At 38.7% G+C, this 21,380-nt stretch overlaps 1 protein-coding gene and 1 pseudogene across 1 annotated transcript in view; both read right to left on the bottom strand.

The window, feature by feature from the left end:
- Positions 1–21,380, bottom strand: part of reck (reversion-inducing-cysteine-rich protein with kazal motifs) — a 61,397-nt gene that overhangs the window by 21,684 nt on the left and 18,333 nt on the right. The window contains exons 2-10 of the mRNA XM_026914436.3: positions 18,514–18,572; positions 12,553–12,627; positions 10,816–10,852; positions 10,373–10,458; positions 9,242–9,289; positions 6,660–6,693; positions 5,373–5,570; positions 3,098–3,362; positions 2,830–3,003 (exon numbers count right to left, since the gene is read on the bottom strand). Of these exons, the coding sequence (XP_026770237.3) occupies positions 2,830–3,003; positions 3,098–3,362; positions 5,373–5,570; positions 6,660–6,693; positions 9,242–9,289; positions 10,373–10,458; positions 10,816–10,852; positions 12,553–12,627; positions 18,514–18,572 (976 nt within the window). The remainder of the gene's footprint in view (positions 1–2,829; positions 3,004–3,097; positions 3,363–5,372; positions 5,571–6,659; positions 6,694–9,241; positions 9,290–10,372; positions 10,459–10,815; positions 10,853–12,552; positions 12,628–18,513; positions 18,573–21,380) is intronic.
- Positions 19,339–19,460, bottom strand: LOC113527013 (uncharacterized; annotated as a pseudogene).

The raw sequence follows: 21,380 nt of genomic DNA, 5'->3' as shown, positions 1-21,380 counted from the left end.
GTGTGTTTTGGGTTACAGGCAGCATTTTTGTAGATCTTGTAGAGCTTGTAAACTGATCCGTTATGCCCCAAAGCAGCCCCAAATACCCCTCAGCCAGAGAGTTTTTTTTTTTTTTTTTTTTTTACTTTTTGGTTTGTTTAATAATGCGCAGTGTGAAACCAAACCAAACCAAACCAATTAGCAAACAAACCAAAACTATCAAGTTCTCTCTGATTTTTTTTTTTCTCAGCAAGCACACTCATAGGTGTGAAAGTGCCCTAAAATGACCATGATGATCAAATTGTTCCACAACCATTCATTGTAGGCTTTAATATGCAGCTTCATCTGATACTAGTTTTCCATGTTCCCTATTGCATTTCCTGTTGATGCACACACTGACTCAAACAGCATCCTCAAAGGTGAAATCGACCCTTTCTCTCCGCGTCCTACGGTGACGGGGTGTATGCGGGGTTTACTGGTACTACTCAGCACTGCAGATAAGCACAACGTTCCACAGCCATATTTGTCCCCAAAAGTTTTTGTGCTCAGTTTGTGCTCTGTGCCACTGCCAAGTCCCCGAAGCAACAGCTTTTGAAATCTGCAGGGGTGCCCACCAGTGCAATTCTCCATAGGAAACCTTCAAAGGAAATCAAAGCCAGGGTTTGTTTGCATGACCTTTGCATCCCGCCGTAGAAGCAAGGGTGCCGTCATCTTAAAGAAAGATTCATCAACCCTGTCCAGTCTAAACAATACGCAGAATAGTTTGGATTGCTTTGAATGCCTGAGCTTCTGGGGGATGTGGGCAAAGATCCTACGAATAATGATAACTCTGACAAGATAAAACATCATAAGCAGAGAGAATAAAGCTTTTTCTTCATGTAATACATTTTCCTAGCTGAATTCTAGGTAGATAAGGATGGATGTGCTTTCAGTTATTTTAGGATTTCAGAACTATGTAATAATGAGCATGCATGACAACTCACTTTCAAGCTCCATTAAAACATATACCTGTAGTAAAATAGTGATACATCAAAGCATATGAACTAATTTATGTATAGAGACAGTTTTAATAAGAATTAAAGAAGAATATGATCATAATACTTACCCAACATTTTAGCATGATTTAGAATTATCACTATATTGTATTAAATTTAGTATTGTAATACTGTTAATATTGTTAATATGTACTTGTTCTTACTAAGCATCGAGTTGACTAACATAACAACTAACTACATAACACTGTTTAGTCATCATGTCCTCTCTTAGACTGGCTAGCTAATTGTAACCATGGGCATGACTTCTGTTCATATAGATGGTTAATCAGAAAAGTAAAGAAAATGATAGCATGATGTATGTAATTAAGGTACATTACACACACAAATGCCTATCTGTCCTGTTCTTGGAAACTTTCATAAAACTATTGTTTGGTGAGCAGATTTATAGAGTCTTTTTGGTATTTATTCAAAGTTGGGACCTTCAAGAGAGCTTAGCTGTTCTTATGCTACTTTTGAATGGGATATATTTTATCTCGGGAGCATATTTTACACTCATTTTTGTAGTGTATAACTAGTCCCAGCTTGTGGTCCTAGGAGGTTGAAAGGCTGCATGACCTTACAGCAAAATCAAATTAATGCTACACAGGACCACCACTGTAAAATCTACTGGTTTAAGTAGAGATTTGGTTTCTGCTGTCTATGATGGTCATGTCTTGGATGTACTTTGGCATGGTGGGGATTTTACATACGATATGACTGAGATTTGTTCTACATGATTGTTTCTCTTGAGCTATCATTTTTATGTCCTTGTCTGTCAGTATTCATCACCAACAGCCAGTGAAGGTCAGAAAAGACACTGTCTTCTCAAAGAACCCACGAGTTCTCCAATTCACCAAGCCACATCTGAAGGAAAACGTCCCAGGGTCCTACCATCTGACAACAGTTCATCATCAAACCATGAACATAAAGATGCTGTTGCAAACTCACTAAATCAACCAACCACAAGTCTCTGCATTGTGCAGTTGAAACTCCGGGCCTAAAACCATTGGGAGAGCCAAATGGAATAGTTGTGCTGGGTGATGTGGAGGGCATGTGAACCCACAAACACTTTAGCATGGGCAACAACCACTCCCTCCATAATAACACAGACCGTGCAGACCTACATCTGAGGTGGAGAGTATGAGTGACCTGACAACAGACCGGCCATTACAATACTGACAACAGGAAACTGGCTACGGGTTAAAATTTTGAACATATATTCATTCATTCATTTTCAGTAACGACTTTATCCTGGTCAGGGTAGCAGCAGATCCAGAGACTATCCCAGGAACAATCGGCATGAGGCAGGAACACACCCTGGATGGAACACCAGTCCATCATAGGGCATTATTCACACATTTTCACAAACTCACTCACACCTACAGGCAATTTCAAGACAGAGCAAAGCAATCATAACAGTACAAACTCTTCCTCTGAGATGACCTTAACTTCTAATGAATAAAGAAACTCTTCTCTTTCTTTTTTTCAACGGCATTTTTTTAGACAACCCTAGTGTTAGAGTTGTAGTGACTTGGTTTCTGCCATGACAGAATGAACACATTTAGTTCTGGTTGCTCTAGCTGTCCCTATAGCCATTATTACTTAAAAGTCCGTAGTAAAATAGATTATGATTTTAAAATATAGTTCATAGTGTAAGGAAATTAGGAGTGTGTGACACAACTGGGTTTCTATGATGTTTCTATGATGTTTCATTCAAGTAAAAAAAAAAAACAAAAAAAAAACCAGACACCTGCATTAAAATTGTAGCCAAAAGGAACCAAGCTGGTGATTTTTTTTTTTTTTTTGGCTGTGTTACCTGTTGTTAAAGTTGGTGCAGTAGGTGAGATCTTTGCAGCCCAGCTGGCACGGTTCCCTCACATCTGCCAGGCAGGTGATGAGATCTGTCTCCACAGGGCTGTACTCACAGAGCTGGTCAAACTCCTGCAACATCTGACTTCCCCAGTTGGTGCTGATCTCCTGGCACATAACTCTGTTGAAAAATATGTTAGACAACTGCATTCAGAGACGCAAACACATGTGGGCCTGTCAGATCCGCTACCCAAAACCTAGTTTAAAAAAATCACCTGCACTGTGAGGTATTCGCTTTGGAGCAGCAGTGGAGCTTGGCGCAGTCCATCTTGGCTGTTGGGGAGGTCTCTGGGTCACTTTTGGCTGGAGGGTGAGCGCTACCCAGAAAGCACTGCCACAGTGGGTCCTGGGGAAGGGGCTCGCTTCCGCATTCTGCAATCAGGCCCTCCATGATCTCGTGTTCGGTGTTCATGGTGCGCAGGATCCGTTTACACGCCGTCTGGCAGTGTGCCTCCTCCGCCCGGTCACAACAGTACAGGCCTGGAGCAGCACATATGCTTATGGTTACAAAGTATGACAAGAAGAATGCATAGAGATTTACTGGCATGGTGGAAAGGTAAATGTCCTGATTAGGTAACAAGCATTTGATCTATTGCTTCTTTGAGTATGACATGGTTTAACTTTGCTCATCAAACAAGTGTAACATGAACACCAACCAAGGTTTTGCAATAACACATAAAGCATGAAACCATAACAAGTAAATGAATATCAGAGAGTAATATAATGAGGAGAAAATTAATTATATGACTGGTAAATTAGATAGGATCATATGATCATAGGAAATTTTAGACTAGTGATTTAGATTTAAAGATATATTTAAGTTTATATTTGTGGCAGCCTAAGAAAACTGTCATCATTTTATATTTTCTACTACATACAGTTCTGAAAACTACGTTTCTCTTTTGCATATACACTATATGGCCATAAGTATGGGGTCACCTGACCATCACACCCATATGTGCAGGTTGAACATCCCATTCCAGATTTAGTCCCCTTTTGCTGTTATAATAACCTCCACTCTTCTGGGAAGGCTTTCCACTAGATTCTGGAGCGTGGCTGTGGGGATTTGTGTTCATTCAGCTATAAGGGCATTAGCGAGGTCAGGCACTGATGTTTGGTGCGTAGGTCTGGGGTGCAATCTGCATTCCAATTCATCCCAAAGGTGTTCAGTGGGGTTGAGTCAGGCCAATCGAGTTCTTCCACACCAACCTTGGCAAACCATGTCTTTATAAACTTTGTTTTGTGCACAGGGGCATTCTCATGCTGGAACGTTTTGGGTCCTCCTTTGTACTGCACACAAAGACAATCCTATACAACTGTGTGCTTCCAAGTTTGTGGCAACAGTTTGGGGAAGAACCAGATATGGGTGTAATGGTCAGGTGTTCATATACATATGGCCATATAGTGTATCTAACCCAGTAAAGTTCCAGCATTTTAAAGTCTGGTTACTCCCAAAAGTGAATGTAACATGCGGTTAGTAAATGCAGAATGCAAGTGTGTAAATTCAACATGTGTTTTATTCGGTCAAACCCAAGAATCAGTGTTAAGGGCTTCGAAAATCCTTTATCACTATCAGAATAGCAAGTGAGAGTCAAAACCAGAAAACACAGAACTTGAAAGCAAGGCATTAGGGGGAACAAGGCTTGGACTTAATGTCATGAATGATGTGATACACGATGTGGTATAAACAGAGAAACTAAGCAAGGGCGAAACAAAGAACAGGTGGACTCGATCAGGTTTAAACACCAATGACAGCACATGGAAATCTAAACAAAACACATGACGTGAAAGCAGTGCTCATTATATTGGGAACCACCACGTAGACTGAGAGGGAGAATTCGTGAGAAAATCAGAAAAGGGAGAAAAATCACAAAAAGACGCCTCATCTACCTCTACATCTACAGCCTTATCTACTTATGAAAAAATAAAAAAAAAAAAAGATAAAATTAAAATCACTGCTTATCAGCATCATCCACATCGGTCTCTGTCTCATCACCCGAGGTAAAAGTTATTCATGGCATTTAAACACAAGCCAGGTTAATTAATTCAGATTAATTTGGTCAGTTCTGTTAGCTAAGTTTCTTGTCATTTTTTATTTAAATCATTTAAATGATGATGTGATGGTGCAGGAGCAACACGGACATTTTGACAGCCAGTAGCTGATTTCAAACAGAAGTGACGTATGTCCATTTTGCTATGGCATTCATCTATCTAATAATAGATGAATCAGGATGACAGCCATGTTTCCACATCCTTTTCCACATCACTAAAATATATTTATGTTTTCTTACAGCAGAAAAGCAGAAAAGTTTAGTCAAAAGCCAATTTTTCATCATTTTTGGATTTTTTGGGGATTTTTCTACAATTTCCCTGCAGAGTTTTCGCAGGCCATCACACACATGTTCCATGTTTGATAAATTCGGCTAATATAAACTGTATTAATAGTTCGATTTGTCATTTTGCTGTGCAGAGTGTAGGAGATGTGCTCACTATCGATGGGACTCCTGGTCGGGTATGATTTGGTGTAGTCGGCCACGCAGCTGATGAGCTGAGGGCTAATGGTCTGGCAGTACTCCTTGACAGTGTTGATCTGTGACACAGTGGGTGAGGAGTCTGTGCGGAAGATGGCCTGGCAGTATTCCCGGCAGTGAGTGTGTCTCCCTGCATAGCTGCAGCACACTGAGCCCACTGCAAGAACATAAGAAGACACACCAATAAAAACTGAGCTCATGGGATTCTCAAAGCTGCAAAAATTAGTCCAGTAAACTGAGCCTGTAATTGAAATACAAATAAAAAACAAAAACAAACCATAATAATCATATACATACATACAGACATACATACAGTGGGGTCCAAAAGTCTGAGGCCACATTGAAAATCTGGGATTTTTTAAATTTAAAAAATTTTGACCATTCTAAAAAAAAAAAAAAGGAAATGTCCAATATCTTGAGGACTCAATATTCAAGATGTTGCACAATTTCTAAGTCACTATTTAACTGGAAGCAAATTTGTACTATTGACCATGTTAACTCCTTTGTACAAGTAAAAGGTAAAAGGTCAGATTTTCCATGAGTCTTATCCCTTCCACTGAAGCACGTGTTCAGACGACACGCCGATGGATTTGATCTAACACGGATCATCAGGTTTTACACAAACTTGTGCAGTCTGTGTCAGCTCGAGTGCACACACACTGTCATTAAAACAAAAGGGGGATGTATTGAATACTAAGAAATTCTGAAATTCCTGTAAATATTTTTAAGATTCTACTTTCCACTCAAGTTGTTGCTGATCATTTAAAATCATTTGTAGTGGAAACCTATATATTACACTGAAAAAGAATGCCAAAGAGAAGCATTTAGACCCCACTGCATAGAAAGAATACACCACAGACCCCTTGGGTCACTCGAACCAAAGGTTATGGCCCATAATGCAAAGAGCTACACGTCAGGGGGTCCGAAGTCTGGCCAGGAAACTCATAGTGTCTGTGATTGACTGTGACTGCAGGGCAGTTTGCATACATATGAACACAAATAAGCATTTGATTCACTGGTGAGCTCAGTAGCAGGGTAAATTTCAGCGAGATGGGAGGTCAGGACCCTGCCTTGCAGGCACAGGAACATGATTTGCCAAGTAGAATGGTGTCTTGTTTCCTTTTCGCACAAGTTAGCATCCATAGAAGTCAGAATGAATGAATATTTTATGAAAGTATATATTTTATATTTTTTTTAATACATTGTTCGGTTCATTTTTAAAGAAATACATGCGTTGAGCACTTACTTTCATTTTTGGTGATACAGCTGTAGAGTGGTTTCTGCAGATGAAAAAGAAAAGCATGTTAAACACAGGCACGGCTGGATAGAAAGCAATAACATCCTTGATAGAGAAGGCAATTCTGTTACTTGTAGGTTTTGGCAGTGCTTTGTTTAACACGTTTTTTTTTTTTTCTCCTGTATATCAACATCAAAGAAAAAAGCAGAGCAGATAAAATATTTGGAAGGCGTTCAAACGGCTGTGTTTCGTCCTTGACAGACATTTCAAACCTCCCCTCCCATATTTTTGGATATAAATATATAAAGTACTGAGATATCATTCAAACCATGATCGTTCTTCACACTCCTTCTTTTGAAGCCAATTTCAGCTTTGGCCATCATGAGAATATCAATTAAAAATAAACGTTTAGAAGAGCTTTGGTCATTAACACCTTACTTTGACTTTGCATGCCAAGTTAAAAAAAAATAAATAAATAAATCTAGGGACTCTCATAAGTGCTTCATGAAGTTTAGCCTTTTGCGTGCTTTGGCTCGCAACAAAATTGCTCGTAAATTGAGGGCGTGAGATGAAAGCGGCTCAGGGTTTAAAGCGGGAGTGTGTCTGCTCCAAAGCAAACATTATGCCCGGTGGTTTGTTTGTTTGTTTGTTTAGACAAAGGAGGTAATCCAGATTAAAGGAGGGAATAAAGGGAGGGGAAAATGTAGCCGTGATACAGTACATTCTAAATACTACACTGAAAAATTACTTTTTTAATTTATTTATTTCGTTTTGCTTCATGTTTTTTTTCATATTTGCACCATTACTTGAGATTTCTCAACTCCAGCTGTGTATACACCATATCCATGAAGAACAAAAAAAAAAAATTATACAGGAAACCATTTTGTGAGAGAGGTAGAACTGATGCATGGGAAATAGTTTTTATTAGCACAGAAATAAAGACATATAAAGTTGCAGTCCCAGTTCTGACACCAGAGCAACTTGCAATAAACCTTCAAGTCATGTGAAAAAAAAAAAACAGGAGAAGTCACAAGTCAGCACTGAGAAACTCTTTAATGAGTGCTGTGGGTTTAGCAGATTACAGCTTTGTTTGTCTGCTTATCTAAAACCAAACGCAGGTAAATAAACCGAGATAGAACTAATACCGTCCAGGAATAACTAGGAGAAATCGTGTAAAGTGTAAATGTGGATGAATTACCCAAATCCCATTGATCAGTTTTTTTGTTAGATTTCACATTCAATAGTGTCAAGGTACAATGAGGACAACTAAGATTTCTGTTTATACTTTTTCATTATTCTTGTTACAAACTGTACAGACAATATATCAATATGATCTTGATCTCATGATAAATGAGGAATAAAACACTTAGTGTCATGCTGTTATAGGAAATAATCAACAACAGTGTCGTGTGATGTGAATCAGATAGCCGGTACCACCCCGTAGTTGATTATTTTCCTAACAGCACATCCTGAGTGTTTTATTCCTCTTATACCACAGCACCATGCCAACAATTACAATTTTTATTAATTAAAGATTGACTTTTTATCCATATATAGTTACTTTAATGTTGTGAAACACCCATGAAAAATTACAAATTAGTATCTGTTATCAATTCTGTTAAGGCTGGAGTGTGTTATCTGGCTTATACCAAAGCAATCTGCCAATGATTACAATGTTTAATTAGTTACTGAACAACACATCACACTTTTTAATGGTTTATAGTCAGAATTAAAGTCATGGAATGTCCGAGAGACAAGTTAGGTCCTGTTCTGTCCTACATTACAGCTGTGTTAAACAGTCATTCTTTACCAGCCTCTCTCTCTCTCTCTCTCTTTCTCTCTCTCTCACACACACACACACACACACACACACATCCATTTATTATTCGTCTTAGATTATGAGGAGTGTTCGCAGTACAAGTCCCTACAAACAATAACGTATTAGGACAAGCACATTAATATTAATCTATCCTTTATGCTACAGCTGGAACTATGCTGTTATAGACCTTCTGACCAATCAGATTCGAGAATTCAACTGTTGTGCGGTATAAAGAAATAAATCAACGCCTTCGTGCCAGTCATATCTAAGAACACGAAAGCACTGTGTACTTTTATAACACTCAGTGACTCTTATCTGTCGGTTATTCACAGAAAACTAGTAGCTGATCTGACGTTAAGACCTATTCATATTTCGTATTTCATTAGATGTTACAGAAGAATAATTGAAATCACGTTGTTTTGCTTTTGTTCAGTGGTTTATTGGCATGTAGTTTGCAAACCCGACGCCAAAGTCTGTATCATGTTTGCAGGCTGACTTGCTACAGTGGTCAGCTTCTTGCGGTAAGCTGTAACCCTGAGCTGAGACTACACTGAAACTTAACTCCTACACTGAAACCTCTCACTTGAAGACTTCTACACAGCCACACTACACTTTTTTTCTTTATGTATCCATCTTTAAGATACTCAAAATCGATACTTTTTTATCAGTTGCATACGTATCCTGATATAATATGAATTTTGCCATATCACCCACCTCTACTGTAAAGTTTTTTGGGTTTTTTTTTGGTGATCTGTTGCTCCCACAGACTTACCTCTGTGTCCTTTCTACACACTTTTGTGATATCATTCTTAGATGATGCCTGGAAAAGAAGAATGAGAAGAAAGTAAAGCCATCTGAGATTGAGGCAGAGTTAAAACCGACATCAAGAATTATAATAAATGCTAATAAAATATCACACTCAGTACACACAGCACAGTAAAGACACAAATTCAATAGACCATATCTCTAATAATATATACTGCAGAAACATTATGTCTTCGCAAGTGAAAACATCTTGAATATGAGCAAATGTATCTAGTATTTCTTATTATAAAATTATTATAAATCAAATATGAGATTATTCAGCATGTCGATGCTTTTACTCATTTCAAGCTTTATATTTATTTTATTATAAAATAAAAAAAAAAATCTAGAAATAAATTTGACTACACTCCAGGACAAAAAAAAAAAAACAAATAATAATAATAAAAAAAATTAAAAAATTTAAAAAATGGGCCAGGACAAAAACAAATAATAATAACAATAAAAAAATATTACAAAATGGGCCAAGGCCAAAATGGCAAAATGTGAAGCTTTTAATGGTCTTAACAACAAATCATTGGTCAGGAAATTAGCAAGAATTAAACAAATAGATAAAGGAAGTTAGTATGGGAGAGCTTTTCCTTTTTGATTTCTTTAAATGTTTAAACCTTGTTGCCCTTGATGGGTTTGGCATATAACCAAATAATGACTAATCTTTTAAGAGAAAAAAAAAAACATCCCAGAAGATGTTTTTGGAAAATTTTATACACCCAGACGTGTTAGTTTGACTTTTAATCATTATCATGATTTTACCTTTGTGTACAAGAAGACTATAGAAGTCAATTTTCCCCAAACAGCTCACTGCAGCTAAACGAGCAAATGGTGGAACAGGAGCTCTCAGGAGTGCATTTGTTTAATTCTTACTAATTTTCTGACCAATGATTTGTTGTTAAGACTTAAAAGCTTAATATTTGCCATTTGGGGCTTGACCCATTTTTTTTTTTTCCCCTAGAGCGTGTATTCAAAATATTCTCACTTTCTTATATGTCTTTTTTTTTTTTTTTTTTGCAGTGTATCTGTACAGTAGTATACTCCCGGGACCTTTTCCCTTTTCTGAGGCTGAGATCGTCTGAGCATTTACCTGCTTGCATTCCCTGCGGCACTCTGCTGAGATGGCCAGTTCACAGCAGCCAAGGCCGACCCATCCATCTGATTTCCTTGATGCCCCTAAAAAGGTTCACAAACATACCGGTGAAAAGGCACAGAACAGAGAAGATCTCTCTTTCTCTCTGTCTTTCATCAGATGTTCAATAATAATGTAACATGACCGTTATTACAAACAAATTTTGCCCCAATATGGTTCTAATGTACTGTCTTCAGTCCTGGATCGTATCGGACTTGGACCATTATTTTAATGGACATTGTTACATGACGTTTGATGCATGCAAGCTGTGACATTTTTTTGCTCTTGGAAGGCATTGGAGCTTCTTTTATGACTACAGGTACTAAAAAGAAAAAAAACAGGTGGGCTTAGATAAAACCATGCACACATCCTTGTGATGCGTTTCTGGCTTCAGGACTTACCAGGTAATGTAGAGTTAATGCAGATCCAAAGCTCATTCTGCAAAAAAAACAAACAAAAAAAAACAACAAAGACAACAAATTATGATAAGATTTCAGAGATACTGCTTGCAGTATGTTTGCAGCTGACGTTCTACTTAAAAGTGCACTAGTTCAGTGGACAGATTCTTCTGCTCAGCTGTGATTGCAAAGAAATCCATCACTTTTCATTTAACCCCTGCAGTGAAACCCGAGACGGTGGTAAGACCACGCTGATATTGCATTTGCTATTTAATCCACTTTAAGACGTCTGTAATATCTTCCCAAGTATTTTTGAGCTTGCTTGATTTTATTTTAAAGCTGTGCTCTATGTTTACTGTTCATTAAAGGAAAAATATATTCGGAAACACAGTAAATATATTTATACTGAAATATTTGTGATCTGTCGATGAAAGAAATTCAAACTAAAAACATGAAAACTCAAAGTGAATTTCATTACAAAACACATCTTGGATGCCAATAAAGTCCAATATGCAAGATGTTCAGTGCAAATGTTTCCTTTACGTATATATACACAATACTTCCAGTATTTACAGTAAAGGCTATAATGCCAGGAACAATGTCATTTAACTACTTTAACCGTCATTTATTTGTTAGATGTAATAGCTTTTTTTTTCAATACATGACTGTTACACCTTCATTTGCATATATTCGTGCTCTTTTTTAAAGCTCCTCATGTCACATTGATTGACAGCTTCATACAATTTGCATATGAGGGTTGTAATGGAAAAATATGAAATATAATTATTTAAATTGCCTAAACCAAACTTAACCAAGGGCAAGGAATAAAATCCAGCTGCACTCTGCACAATGAATTCATTAAACTCTTGCCAATCTTAGTATTGCTTTTCTTATTGCTTTTTTTTTTTTTTTTTTAAATTATTTATTTTATTTCAGTAAGGTTCCACAGGGCCTTTCATTATGAAATTAAAAAGACATGGATCAGAGAAACTCAACAACATGACTAGAGCTTGTGGAAAAGCCACGTGGGACGGTGTTGCAGCAGCAGCTACAATCTCACAGGATGACGGTCACTTGAGACGGACAAAGCATGCTGGCCTACTCAAGGATTTGTTCCTGGCTTTCGCAAGATAGTCGACAAAATAAACAGGATATTTTCTGATGTTAGTGCTGTACGTCATTGTAAATATTCCTTCATGCTCTCTGGCTCCTGAAAAAAGCAGCTCCTGTCAAAGACCATCACTGTTATTTATGAAAGGTGAAAAAAAAAGAGCAGAGAGTATATACTCATACGGAATAAAACGTTCGAAATTTTCATGATTGCGTTTGATGCCTTCCAAACCCATCTTCTTGCCACTATGTGGCTCTTTAAATCACACATCAATTCGAGCAACTCGATGTTGCTTGAAATGTGTACAGCGGTGCAAACCACTTCCAAAATCCATTTGGGCAAATTAGGGAAGGACACGTGTCAAAATAAAATAAAGCGTTCCACTTGATGCCTAATTAGAGGCTGACTGTAATTGCATGCTGCTCCCGCCAGCATTCCAGGTTTGTAATTAGGGAGGAGGGTGGAGTATATGAAGCTGTTTGTCAGCCTTTATCTTTGGTACTTTTTTTTTTTTTTTTTAAACCCTGGTCAGGTGAGACCAAAACCTAAGGGACGTATGTCACGCAAATCAAGGAACGTGCGCTGTTTAATTTAGAGCTCAATCTTATTGACAGGTGGGTTCAGCTTACCATAGACTCGGGACAGTAACTTGGTAAACGCTGGAGAAGGTGCTTCAGACGGGATTCACTTCTAATAGTTGCAAGCTGTGAAAAAAACGAAAAAACAAAAACAATACACCACTGAGCTGTCAGAAGCATACAACAGAAATATCGTTATTAATATCAATACCAATACTGCTTTAGGCAATCTAAATGTTCATGGGTTGTAGGCTGTTTTTGTAGCAGGACCTAATAAAATTGATTGAGTTTATACCACAGCACTGCTGAATTCTTGATTCTGATTGGTCAGAAGGTTGTTAGTTTTCTATAACAGCACAGTCTGGACAGTTGTACCACCTCCAAATCTGCCCATCCTAATCTGCCCAAAAATGCCCATCCCCTAATAAGTAACAACTTACACAGGAAATTATATGGTGGATGTTCCTTATAATCTAATCTAAGGGTAATACTAAATAGTGTTTATATAGTGAAGTTTTCTGAAATGAGATGTTTAACATGTATGGAAGGAGTCTCCAGTGCCAGTGGTTTGTAACAATCAGGAAGTCTTCTGCCACCGGAAAGAGGACATGTTCCGGTTTCCCTGTTTATAGCTGATTATAGCTGCTATAACATAAGTGATAACAGGAACAAACGCGTCTAGCGGACAATAACTTTAACTACGAATGGTTAAAAAGTATGATGTGCTGTTCATTAATTCAGAAAAACCTATAATTGTTGACATGCTATGGTATAAGAGGAATAAAACACTTCTGGGCATGCTGTTATTGGAAAATAACCAACTTCTGGGCGGTAACAGTATCATCGCTTCACGATTATTTTCCTGTAACAGCACGACATCATCCTCATAGAGTTTCGTACAGTATAATTAAAAAGGAATGAGAGTTAACGGAAAGTGAACAGCGCACTGATTCGTTTTTTAATACACTTCTTTAACTGTGGCCGTGGACCTGCCTGACATGACCCTGGAGCATGATCCTGTCCAGTCGACGAAGCTTGATGCCTAGTGAACGCTACATGACTATCGAAATCGCTGAATCATTTTACTATACGCACTCTATGCCATTTATGGCATGCAGTCTGTTGACTTGACTACACCGTGACTCACACAACACCTGGCACAGACCAGGCTCACGCATTATATAACTTGGTGAGACCGCATATAAAGAAAGCCTGACCTCAAAATCCCATTGCCTCATATGTTTATCTTGTGAGTCAGAGTAATTTGCTGTAATTGTCTTTTTCTGCACAAATGTGTCCTTTTCACTTAACGTTGACTAAGATTTCATGCTCTTTCCACAACTCTGGCAACCTCACTTTAATTTCCCTGATACACAGTGAACACATTCCCCATGATTGTTGCTCTAGTTGTTGTTCCATCTTGTCCCGTTAAAAGTTTCCTCTCACATTCTCAATGGTTGTTGCTCAATGTAAAGTGCAGTGAGATGGGGAAGGATGAAACATGGAGCATAAATATGGTGTGTGCTTTATAAGGACAATCCACAATCAGAATTTTAACATGGACAAAACTATGATGTACATAAAAACAAGTCTTGGGAAAACAAGGCTAGGACTACACTAAAAAAATTATGTTAAAACTTTGTGACAAAAACAAAGAAACAGCAGGGTATACATTGACAAACTGATCGATGAGTAACACAAAACAGGTGTACACAATCAGGTAACGAACCAGTGACGGGATGGGGCGGAGACAGGACTAGAACAGAAACCAAAACATAAGCATATGGCGCTTGTTGCCATGGGAACCACGATGTGAAAACGGAATCCATGACACTCATCTAGGTTCTTACTACCACTCACACTACATGCTTTGTGGCCGATAATTTCAAACATGCTGGTTAACATCAGTGTGTCAGCAATTACTGAATTTGCTCATATTCAACAACCAGTCGTAACAGGCAAGTGAGGTGATTAATTGCCGATCTCCCGCGGCGAATACCAGTTCTCATGATATATGGTTTGTTTTAGGTAAATCAGTCAAATCTGCCACAGGCAAGACAGTGTTATAGTTGGGTTGATTTTGCTGAGTCAGCTTTTGGTGGTGGGGATTACTCTGAAAGAACATTCGGTGTGAGAGATTAATTAGCATTCAAGCCTCCAGAGCAGTTTGTCATTTTTCCTAACTGCTGCAGGCAGGACAGAAATGTACCTGCCAAAACTGACTTGAATTCCACATGCTCATGCTAATTAATCTTGTTTTAACAAATTAGGATGCATTCGTGCAACCCGTTTTGGAGCGGGTGGTGGAATCTTAGTAGAGATTGTGTGATATAAATGGGAACTGCATTTCTCACTTTGTTTCATAAGCTATCTATCTACCACTTTTAGCATGTGAGGATTAAATTGTCATTTTATCAGACCATTTTAAAGTTAGACTACATGCACATTGGTAGTCAGAATAAATGGTGCTGAGGTTCGAGAAACATCATGCATTTCCTGATGCTCCACCTTCTACCTCGTTAACTTCCTATAAATTCCCCTCTCTCTCTTTCTCCGCTATTGACGAATTTCTGCACCAACCACCTCACCGTCTTCTCCCTACCATCCAGTATCTCCTACCTAAAAGTCTGTAGTGGGAGGCCTGGCTATCTGGCCCACATTCTCAGAGATCCCATTTTTTTGAAGTTCCACAATTACTCTTCATGTCATTTAGTGGAGGCTGTGGTCAGATACAATCGTGTCCATTTGTAACTTGGTGGCGACATAATGTTGTTTTGTTGTGGTTTTCTGCTACAGAAAACCACACTGAATTTCTCAAATTGAATTGGAAATGTCTGCGCTTTGGGGGACACGCCTATTTTAACCATGCCTAAACCAACATTTTCTTAAAACTGCAATGTTAATAGTCAAGACCTTTGCTATTGACGTAGTGAATAATCTTACATTTTCCAGCCTCCATAGATTCTAACCAGTTCAGATATTTGTGTAAATTTTTTCAATGGTCATCGAAAAATACCAGCAGCCCCTGCAGTAAGATGGTATGCTTTAGAGTATTTCCCGTTTTTCTCCAAATATTCCTCTTTCTATCACTCATCTTCTCATGTCATCTGCTCAGGACACTGTGTCCCAGAACTCTACAGACTTGTTTATGCATTTTATGGTGGTCTGTATCTTGTGGTGAGTCCTCTGAAGTAATGCTGGTCTGTTCTTCTCTTCATGCTAGTCTTTGCCGCATCTTTGTCTCCATCCTGGAGAGTTTTGATCTCTCTAACATCTGAACGGAGTTTTTTGTTTTGTCTACTTTTGTGGCTGTCCATGGTATTTGTTTGGTTTGTTTTTGCTGTGCTCATCATGTATTATACAGGTGATTGTAATGCGTGTAATGATTTGCCATGTCTCTGATTGACATCTTTTATTTTGCTGTCTCACGAAGGCTTTCTTTACTGATGTTTAAACTTCTTCAGTCCTCATGCTGATAGACAGCAACAGCAACAGACTCTAGACACGAATGCCACATCTAAAATCCATGCGATACTATTTAGCTCTCCTGGGTATGAATTAATGATACACAACCTGGCAAAAAAAAAAAAAAAAAAAAAACCTGAACAGATGTTTAATTGTTTATGGTCCCTTCAAACTGAGGGCTGTCATTTCTATATGTATGTAAACACCCCAACATTTTGCATTATATTTCATAGTTGTTTGGCTTCACACTTTAAGCAATGCCACATAGTGTTTAAAAAAATTTGGCGTCTACAAGTACAAACAATTACAGGACGTCCATACATTGCCAAATCTTGCACGGTTGCTGATAAGCTCCGATTAATTACGGTGTCCAGTCCAGACTGCTGTATGGTAATTTCAAATATAGTCTGCAAAAACCTCTTTGTGCATACCTAAAACAAGAGCAGCTGATGGCCAGTGATTTCTTGGAGGCTCTTCAAAGAAAATCTGCTGCACACTCCAACAGAAAAGGACCAGAGCCTCTGTGAGTGAATGACCTATCCAGTCCATTTAGAAAAGTTTTTCTCTCTTTTCTTTTCGAAGGCTAAATCAATGGCGGGTGCCAGGCAGAACATCTAAAGAAGGCCGTCTTGCTTCTTTCAAGGGGCTCAAGGCCTCGTCTCATCAAAGCTCCAAGCTTCCATTAAGGTGAAATAGCTGGGCGATTACAGTGACACAGTCTGGAAGCCTCCTCTCTCTCTCTCTCGCTCTCTCTCTCTCTCTCTCTCTCTCTCCGCAGAAACCCTGCTGCAGTCCAGCACTAACAAGGTGTCATTACTGCCCTATGCTCTAAGCTCCTACATTTGTTTTTTTTTGTCAGCTATGTCTTTCAAGTTGTCAGTATTTCAGACTCAGGGTCCAATTCTTTCGTTCTAGTTCTCCAGGTTCAGATCTTTCTGCCCATTTTGGGGCCAGGTATATATATCGTTTGTTCATGTGAGCATTCATTATCCAGTATTTTCATTTTTTTCGGCACTCATTTATCAACGAACTCGCACTGATTTGCCCAGTGTAAATTGTGTTGTGTTCTCCCTCCCTCTCTTTGGCAGGTGCAATTATTGGCATAAGAGGGCTTCCCGTAGCTGGCGCGTTGTCTGGACAGCCACTGTAATCTGAATGGGACTTTCTTTTTCCGAGAGGAGGGGGCTACTGCTGCCAGAGGGCTCAAGGTTAAAGTAATGCCACTGGCTCAGCTGTTTCTGATTGCCCAAAAAGTCCTTTCAGACATCTCTTTCATGTCTTTGGAGTTTAGGAGACAGACGGGAATCTATGAAAGCCTTCTTGGCTTCATCACATACTCTCCCTGCAGTAAATAAAAGTAAGTGAAAAAGCCCTCACCTGCTCCTCAGTATGATGGGAGGAGTGAGGGAAACTTTTATTCACTCACACTCTTTCTCATCACTTCACTTCAAAGGGAAAAAAAAAAAAACGGCACTTCTCATCCAACCAGTCTATATATTTCTAGCAGCGCTGACACTAAATACATTGTTGGAGAAAATAAGGTCGTGCATTCTCTGTTTTTGCTAAAGCTCCTTTCAGTGTTCATAACAAGTAATGGATTGGCCCTACAAACCCACATACCGAAAAATGTATCCGTCTATTTTTGCCCAACTAAGAACTAAAACAACTGCAGAGCTTTAAAGATCGGCCAAGAGTTTGAAAGTCAGAAATGGCATTAAAGCCAATGTTATGTTGTAACTGCTAATTTTGGATAACACTAAAAGAACGGATGCCGTGGTAACATTCTTACTATGTCCAGATGTGAGTAAATTATACTTCAACATTGAATTAATTAAAATCTCAAAATGTTTTCCAAATGTCAAATGTCAATTCTATGTTTCATCACAAATTCCACAAAATGCTGATTACATTAACCCCTTAAACCCTTACAGAAGTGTAATCAGCTCCAGACTTACATCCCTAACTACATGCATTTGCTATTAGTTTCAATCTAGTTACTCAATGTCACAAATCACCTCACAGCACGGCCCATGCTCTTACTGTGACGTGTTTTTATTTTGCTTCCTAGTCCTGGCTCTGTCCCTCTTCTGTCATTGGTTGGCTTCCTGATTGTAGTTATCTGTTCTTTAGGTTAGTTTCCTATTCATACACTCTTGCGTGTTTTCTCCTTATCATGCATGCGTTACTTTAAGTCCAAGCCCTGTTTCCTGCTTTTAACTGTTGCTTGTTCTTCAGTTTGTGATTATGGACATACCTTATTTGAGGCTGCCTGTTGAAATTTGACCTGTTCTGTGCATTATGAGTATTGGATTTGCCCTATGTATATTTATTTGTGCCCTGCCTCTAATTACCACATTTTACACTGAATAATTCATAGCGGATACTAAAAATGCTTTATGATGAATAACTGAATAATAATCCAAAGTTTTAGAAAGTTAAACAGATGCATAGTGCTAAAACTATATATACACTCTAAACACAAATTTGCAGAAATGCTTTATCGAGCAAACTCTGTATATGGATACTGACATGTGACTCATTTCTTACCTGATCGCACGCGTCTTTACACTGGGGGAGCTCCGCGGCATGATGGCAGCAGGAGGGGTCTATAAAAGCAAAATGCACACAGACACAAAAGAGCGCACAGTTAGTCCTGTTTGCTCCAATACACTGCCAATCTACATCGAATCCATGCATACGTCAGCTTTGTGTGTACTGATTTGAGGGTAGATGTGCAGAAGGGTGACAAAGTAAAGGAAAAACCAACATAAATTTTCTTAGTAAGGTACTACGAGCCACCAGAATCAGATCAAGTCTCTGGAACTCTACTGGAAGGATAAACAGCATTCTCCCAAAACACATTCCGTCTTGGACTTTGACACTGGACTTCTTAACGGAAGGTTGTAAGTTCAAATCCCAGCACCGCCAAACTGCCACTGCTGGGCTCTTGATCACGGCCCTTAACGTTCAGTTGCATTAAAAAAAAAAAAAAAGAGATACATTTAAGTTGCTCTGGATAAGCGCATCTGCCAAATGCTGTAAATGTGGCATAGCGGCACTCCGCTGCACGTTGTGCTGCATCACACCACCATGACATATCTTCATAACATTATAAAAACGTTTCTTAAATAACTGCTGCATACTTTGGAAAAAATTCTAATTCAAATTTTATTTGTCCCATGCATTACCATACACAGTACGACCTGCAGTGAAATGCTTTATACAGCTGTTCCGACATAAAATTAGAAAATATAGAAAAATATTAAATATAAAGAAAAACATATACATAAAATATATATAAAGAAAAATATTTAATATAAGAAAAATATATACATAAATAAATATGAAGGGATTTGAAAAAAATTTATGAGAATATATATATATGGTATATATTCACAAGTCATCCAGGCGGGGTATTGGGTAAAGTTTTCAACTAGCAATGATCGCGCTTCGGATTAACCTCATAAGCTACGATATCGCCACTGCGAAAGGATGATAGTTGATAGTTAAGTTAAAATTTCTTATTGAATCTTTAAAATGCTATACATTTTTACCTAGCTTTTAATTTCTCCTCCTATTCAAAGTTAAATTATTTGCTTGGTAAAAGTACTGTTAAACTCAGTTTTCCACATCTTTGTTCATCTACTATAATTCTACCGTTTTGCTGGTAGTTTATTAAAAAAAACATACATACTGAGTTTCCAGTTTAAGTGTTTGCTGCCCTGTCACTGAAAGCCTGAATCTTCACAGTAATCCGTAGCTGAGCATCCAAGTGACTATAACTAGCCCTGTATCCTGGATGGAAAGAATATCATTCCTCTCTTCAGGTCTTGAGTACAGAATATACTGGTACATTCAGCGGCCCTTGCAGCAGGTCCGGCTGAAAGGGTGGCTTTGTACGTGTGTCAGAGGAAGCATGTGTTGACCTTCCTGGATTGGTAGCTGTAAAGCAATATTGGAAAATAAATAACACTTTGAATCTGATTTTATGGTAAATATTTTAAAACCAGACTGCTAGCTTATGAAACTGCAAATGGTTTCTGAGTTTAATGATGTCTTCTGAAGGATCTGGTGACTTAGGCATGCAGTCTGGCAGATATAAACTTCGCTCATTTGCCTGGCAGTTAACTTTGGACAAAAACATCTTGCCTGATTGGGTTAGATTTTGGGAACATTTACATGTTTGGCTCAAACAACAGTTAAGTAACAAAAGTAAATGTGAAACAGTTGCTTAGACAGAAAACACACTCCAGAAATTTTATAGTTTAGTCGGTATTTTCTTCTACTGCAACTCTCATCTCAAATTTCAGCTCAAATAAATTGCGTAAATAATAAAATTGTATATTTTTTTCCACTTGGGGAAAAAAAAATTAAACCACAAACACATACTGAAACACAACAAAAAGCCCCTTCAGTGAAGAGATAGTGTGTAAACAGATCTGCGGGTTTAACATGCTACAGAGAAAAACAGCTCATAGCAGGATCGAAAAGAGCATGCTCTCTGTGTATGGACGCAATGGTTTGTTTATAATAATCGCAACGGGGAGGTGAGGCTTTGAGGACCTTATAAAAACATATTCTCATCTGTTTATGCTCTTCCAGAAAATGTCATTATTATCAGACGGGTGCGCTTTCATCTCTGCCCAGCCTCGGCCGTCATCCATTTGCGTCTCATCCAAAGCCTGAGCCTTTCATCAGCGTGATTCGATCTGTTTCTTTTCTTTTGTCCGGTCTGTCTTTTACCTGTCTCCTTTCTCTTCTGACGGTGTAAGGAGGAGCAGAGTGCAGGCTACGACTGAGCTCTGCTCAGCTAAGTGCAGGTTTGAGTGACACTACGGGAGTCACGGGGGCCTGAGGCTGAGTGTCTGCACTGGTACTGGATTCTATCGCAAAGGGATGAGAGTCTGAAACAGCCAGATGCCTTCAGGAATGAGAGATTGCAGGATGCTTCACCTCTCAAGGTCCTGATAAAGAGACGGCTTTCTGTAATGAGCTAACACCAGCACTACCTGACACTTAGCCTTCGGTACACTTAAGAAGAACCTGATGTATGTCTTTCCAGGACTCTCTACACTGCTAAGAGGTGCAGAATGTTTTTTGAGAAGGCTGTGAGCCAAGCCAACATGTGATACTGGAGTGTTGTCAGATCTAAGGTGTTGCCATGGACTACTTTAGCAAAATAACCTTTCGTCAGCCTGTATTTTGGGAACAAGTGATACGCGCAACCATTTTTCCATTAATTTTACATAATGTGGTACATCAGCAGACCTGCCAACCCCGAAGTGGAATAATGCAAAGTCCTGCCAGGGGGAGGGGAACGCAGTACACTTTTTGATATAGTCCTTTCGCAAGGTAGAGACTGGAGTGTGCGTATATACAGGGTTTTACGGCAACCGTCAGGCACTGGGGAGTGA

The sequence above is a fragment of the Pangasianodon hypophthalmus genome, chromosome 1 (genome assembly GCF_027358585.1).
Source record: "Pangasianodon hypophthalmus isolate fPanHyp1 chromosome 1, fPanHyp1.pri, whole genome shotgun sequence".
In the NCBI taxonomy this organism is placed as follows: Eukaryota; Metazoa; Chordata; class Actinopteri; order Siluriformes; family Pangasiidae; genus Pangasianodon; species Pangasianodon hypophthalmus.
This window is presented reverse-complemented; position numbering and strand designations above follow the sequence as displayed.